This window comes from Chenopodium album, chromosome 7, assembly GCF_948465745.1.
Source record: "Chenopodium album chromosome 7, dcCheAlbu1.1, whole genome shotgun sequence".
Classification (NCBI taxonomy): domain Eukaryota; kingdom Viridiplantae; phylum Streptophyta; class Magnoliopsida; order Caryophyllales; family Amaranthaceae; genus Chenopodium; species Chenopodium album.
This window is the reverse complement of record NC_137840.1, coordinates 65,855,099-65,861,098: the sequence shown is the minus strand read 5'-3', so window position 1 is coordinate 65,861,098 and position 6,000 is coordinate 65,855,099. Positions and strand designations below refer to the sequence as shown.

Sequence of the window (6,000 nt, the reverse complement as noted above, 5' to 3'; positions counted from 1 at the left end):
ACTATAAACATGGTGAACCATAACCCTAGGTCTTTTTATTTATTATTTTTTCCCTCTTTTAATTTAGACTATTTTTCTATCCCAATTTCGTGACATAGTTTAGTTTCTCCATACCTTAGAAGTTAGATTGAATAACCATCTCTCTGTGGATTCGACCCTACTTACCATACTACATTGTTAGTTGGTTTTGTTAGGAATTTATTTTTGACAGGTGTACGACAACCTATCAATGTTGCACTTCTTGGGAAACAAGTGTGGCGGCTTGTATCTAGGGAAGACTCTCTTTTAGGGAAGGTCATGAAGGCGAAATACTATCCTCATAGTACTTTTCTTGATTCCTATTTCGGTCTGTCGGGTAGCTATTCATGGCAAAGCATTTGGAGTGCAAAGGCTCTTGTGAAGGAAGGAATAATTTGGAGAATTGGGTGTGGAGCAAATGTGAATATTTGGAAGGACCCGTGGGTAGACGACGAAAATGGACGATTTTTAACAACCCCTGAAGCTGAGGATTTATGTTTGGTGAGTGACCTTGTGGACTTTACAAGAATGGAATGGAATGACAAGCTTATTTCTGCCAGGTTTAACGAACGGGACAGAAAATTCATTCTAGCTATACCACTAAGTATGAGAGCTCCAAAGGACAAAATCACGTTGGCGTTTTCAAAGGATGGGGAATACTCGACCAAGACCTCATATATGCTTGGTAAGGGCTGTGATTTTGATCTATTTCACCAAGTTTGGGTGGAACTTTGGGGTTTAGAAGCTTCCCCAAAGGTTAAGCATTTTCTATGGAGGCTATGCACGAATACACTGCCGACCAAGATGTTGTTGCACACTCGACACTTGACGGACTTTGCAGCGTGTTCGTGGTGTGTGGTTGTGAGGAAAATGCCACTCATGCGATTTTTTTGTGCACTCGTGTATGGGATTTATGGGATGAGTGTGGCTGTGCCGCTGCTAGACCGCAAGATGGTGAGACCGTGTGTGATCTGCTGGTGAGATGGGGTACACTAGAGGCAAAAATCAAGCAAAGAGCAGCATACCTTGCTTGGGTAATTTGGACATAAAGAAATAGCAAGGTTCATGCTGGATTAGAAACTCCTAATGGCCTGCTGGTGGCTTGAGTGCGACGTCTAGCTGATGAATTTGGCACGTACAGCAAAAGAATTTATGCAATTCCCTCTCGTCAGTCCCGACCCAGCTAGAGGAAATGGGCTGCCCCTCCTGCAGGTGTGGTAAAGGTAAATTCAGATGCATCTTTGTGTGTCGAGGGATGGGTGGGCATGGGAATGGTAACTCGTGATCATGCAGGAAAGGTTCTGTTTATAGCAACAAGAAGGGTGAAGGCTTGGTGGCCACCTAAGATAGCAGAAGGGAAGGCTCTTCTCCATGCCATGAAGCTTGCGCAAAGGTTTGGTTACAAAGAAATTATTCTCGAATCAGATTGCCAAGTGCTCGTGAATCGACTGTCCAAGGCTGCTGCGTTTTACACTGACTTTGATAATGTGTTGGAGGATATTCTGTCTTTAAGTTGTGCTTTTACGTCTTTTACTTGGTCTCATGTCAAAAGGGATGGGCATAATGTAGCCCATTACCTTGCTAAGCTAATGTCTTTTGGTGTCGAACAAGTTTGGATCAACCATTGCCATGAAATGATTGCTCCTTATGTTCTCTCGGACACTTTGTCCATTGATTAATAAAATGCATTAGCTCGCTTGTCCTAAAAGAAAAACAAAAAAACAAAAAAAAAAAAAGTTACGTATAACATTTTAAAATTAATATTAATGGATAATGTGAAGCATGACGTAGGTAAAAGCGTCCGTTTGCAAGTAGCTCAAAATTTCATGTGGGACGGCTGAATGAAAGCAACTTCGAGTACAGCCTCCATTACGGATTTTTTTTTTAAATGAACTAGTTGGACCTATCTCTCTAAATGGTCGGTGGTGGTGGGTCTCATTTTCATTACATTAGCTTTAATTTATTAATTACTTGCATAATTACCGCTTACTCACTTACGTAAAAAAAAAAAAATAATAAAATAAAATAAAATTATATGTACTCCCTCTGTCTCTTATTGTTTGCTCCATTTAACCTAAAAAAATCTCTCATAAAAAGTAAGTCTATTGTGCAAATAAAAAGAAATGAGGAAGTATATATTATGTAGATGGTCTCGAGTTTTGGATACATTTTAACATATTAACTACTCCCTCCGTCCCAAAAAGAACGACCCATTTTGGTTGATTACGCGGGTATTAAGGAAGTTAAGTAAAAAGAAGTAAAAGTATATTGGAAAGATAAATTTACACGGGGTTTGTAAAAAAATAGAGAGAGAAAGTAAGAAAATAACATGGAAAATCAAATTTTTATACGGGGAAGCTAATTTTGCACAAATATTGTTGCAAATTGGTGGTGTTTTAATGTAAATGGGTCATTCTTTTTGGGACAAAGTTTTGGCCAAATGAGTCGTTCTTTTTGGGACGGAGGGAGTAATTGTTAAAATTAGTTGTCTTTTATTATCGGTAAGCTTCTACATATTTTTACGAATTTATAGGTATTTATGAGGAATTATTGTTATTCACTAACATTATCTCCATCTCTCACTTAAATATGTGAAAACAATCAAGCCGTTAGTTCTTAGGCATAGTACAAAAGCTTACGGTTCGTTTGACATTGTTGTGTTTTTTTGTTTTTTTGGTTTTTTGTTGTATAAAAGTATATAATATATGTCACATAATGACTCAAAAATTATTTAAATTTATTAAAATCATAATAATTTTGAAAACTGACAACAAAAAAGTAGAAACACCTTTTTCTTGTTACCTGTTTTTGGTTTTTAATTCACGGTTGCTAAATACAACCTTTATCTACTTTAACACACCCTCCTAAAAAACCAAATATACCCTCCCTTCATTCCTCCTTTCCTCATTCTTTAATCGCTTCTCTTTTTTCAGCCTAAAAACCCAAAAACTTTAATCCTCACCCTTTCAATTCATATTTACCCAATATTCCAGTTCATTTAGCGTCATTCAAATCAATACCATAATCCCATTCCCCATTTCATTTTGGATTGTCACTTTTAAAGTCAAATAATCAAACAATGAAAGTTAATAATTCCCCTAAATTCCTTGTAACATTTTCTTCTTAGATTCAAAAGATACGAAATTTTGTAGTACGAAGTGCAAATTATATTTAAATTTGTGTATTATTTCAGAATTTTTTGGTATCATTGTTGAATAATAAGGGCTGCATTTTTTGTTTAAGAGAATCATGGATAAAACATGTTGAGAAATCAAGAGTATGTAATCTTATATAGTTATATTGGGATTTTTTTTGTTAAAGTGAAAAAATCAAATTAGGATACGAATAATCTAGATTATATAGACTAAAAGTTTTGTATAACTGGGCTAAAATTGAGACTATACATGCAATGCGCAAGGATTTTGTTCAATTTGTGTGGAATAGAGCATAGAATTTTGTTTAATTTGTGGGAAATACAATATTCTATTTTGTTCAATATGTGTGAAATAGAGTTCAATATTTTGTTCAATACGTGAAATTGATACTCTAATTTTATTCAATGTAACCAAAAATGACCTATCTTGTTCACTCATTTAACATGATATATACTCAAAAATTAAATAAAAAAAAATTGAAAACTTAGATCATTTTTGAGGTCCTTCAAGTCGAAATAATTGATAGACCATGGCTAACAATAATCATTCATTGCAATTCTAGCCAATGAGTATTTTAAATTGTATGTAGTACTTATATTGCAAATATTTTAAGTTTTATTAAGATTTTATATTTAGGTAAAAGAGAGGGAATTTAAATTTTAGAGCTTTGTGAATTGTGAGGGTTGAAAAATATGGAGAAAAAGGGTTACGTTAAGTAAACCTAGGCTGCGTTTAGCAAATTTTAAAAAAAGAGAAAACTAAAAACCAAAAATGATACCAAACAACCCCTTAATTTTTATTTTTTTTTAAAAATGATTTATTGATAGCGTCATGAATATAGGTTGAATAATCTATATTTATTTATACTTTAGTATTTAAAAACTATAACCAAGAAACTAAGAAAGACACATGTTTTTTCAAAAAAAAAAAGAAAGACACATGTCCCATCCATTCTATTACATTTCTCTAACCATAGTGCCACATGTCATCTTACACTATTAATTTTTTATTACACCATTTTTTTTAATTCTTTCATTAAACTTATAATTCATCTTTCATACACACTTTATCTCTCTCCTTTAATTCAACCTTTTCCAATTCTCTCTTTAATTTTAACCCTTTTTTTTTTTTATTAAAGTTCCAAAATTTTAATTTGTTTAATCATGTTTCCGATTACATATTATACCCTATAATAACTTACTGATATTTCCTCACTTATCTATCAATACAATTTTATATGAATAACCCGTGCATCGCACGGGGCAGAAGACTAGTTGATTTTAAAAAGTAATACAATTTATTTCAATACTCCATAATAATCATTTTAATTTTGGAAATTGAGAACATAGAAAATTATAGCCTAAACTTATTTTCCAGCTTCAAAATTCATTGTTTTCCATCCTATATACAAACAACAAAAAAAATGGGAAAATCAAAATCATGTACAGAGTAGTTTGTTTGAAAAATGCTTCGATCATATACATCCGGGTGTACCGTACACCCAACTAATATATAAGGTTAATTTAATTTTTCATTTGATGATAAAATGAAAAAACAATCATAAAAAAGAGAATAAATATTCATGGGTGTACGATATATCCGGATGTATATAACAATTTCTCCAAAACAAACCGAGCCTAAAGGAAAAAAAATGAATGAAGTATAAACTACTCTAGTATAGGGCCATAGGGGGCATCAATCTATCATTTAGCTATTTGGCAGAAACCTCTCTTTATTATTTGCTATGTCCCTAATTTTTTTCTCATTTGACTTTTCACAATCTCAAATACATGTTTTAAAACGTTTATATCTCAAATCTATACGAATAAAATTATGAAATTTATATTAATAAAATATACAATGAGATGGATCAACAAAATTCCACATGACTGTTTTATCTCTTATACGTTAATGGGAATTTATATTCAGTGTTACTGTTTGACCGGTACATAGTTTTAGGCAATTTAATTGACTTAAATAAAATAAGAGATAAGTGGGGTAGTTGAAGTATTAAAAAAATTATAAAAGAAAGATAGTGGGGTTTATAGTTTATTGAAAAGTAATGAATGTGAGAGGAAAGATATAATAAAAAAGTAGTAGTGAGTTTTGGTGGAGACCATGAGAGGCAAGAAATATCATATACTTCCTCCGTTCTTTATTACTTAACCCGCTTTGACTTTTTACACTATTCACCATCCCTCCTTTGACCGTCTTTTGTGAATAATATGTAAGGAAAAATATATTTATGTAAGATCTTTTTGGATTCGTCTCAATAAGTACTATCATAATATATAACTTTTATAATTTTTACTTATGGAGAATTTAAGTTATTGATCGTTAAAGTTTTGCATTGGCAAGCGTGATAAAAGAAATTTAGGTCAAGTAGAAAAGAACAGAGGAAGTATTAATGTAGTTTTTTGCCAAAAAGAGAAGTGTAATATTTATTACAACACGGCCGAATTTGATAAATGTGACACTTATAAAAACACAGATGAAGTATTAAACTTTGAACAAAAATTGGCAATGGGCAAAATATTAGGGACATACCGAGTTTTGGTTTGTGAAAATAATTTTGGCCCAATCTTACACAATTCAAAACATTAAAAAAGGATAGTGGATAAGATGGTAGATTAGAATGTAACTCTGAAGCCCAAGCAAGCAAGGACTAAATTATTGAAAAGCCCTAAAAAGTTAGCCCAGATAAAAGTAGGCCTAGCCCAATATCTGCCTTCTTTAATAAAAAACCTATCCCAGCCCAAAGATGATCCGATCCATAAACATTAAATTTGAAACAAACTGCTCAATTTTGAGTTTTTGACCAAACCGA

General features: G+C 32.6%; 1 protein-coding gene across 1 annotated transcript; it reads left to right on the top strand.

The window, feature by feature from the left end:
* Window positions 1-1,289: 1,289 nt before the first annotated feature.
* LOC145640500 (uncharacterized) lies at window positions 1,290-1,697 on the top strand. The gene has a single exon (XM_081691771.1). The coding sequence runs from the start codon at window positions 1,290-1,292 to the stop codon at window positions 1,695-1,697; it is 408 nt and encodes a 135-aa protein (XP_081547897.1).
* The last annotated feature ends 4,303 nt before the right edge of the window (window positions 1,698-6,000 follow it).

Bases quoted from the DNA above. Each gene is read 5' to 3' on its own strand.
- LOC145640500 (XM_081691771.1), top strand. From the start codon at position 1,290: ATGGTAACTCGTGATCATGCAGGAAAGGTTCTGTTTATAGCAACAAGA.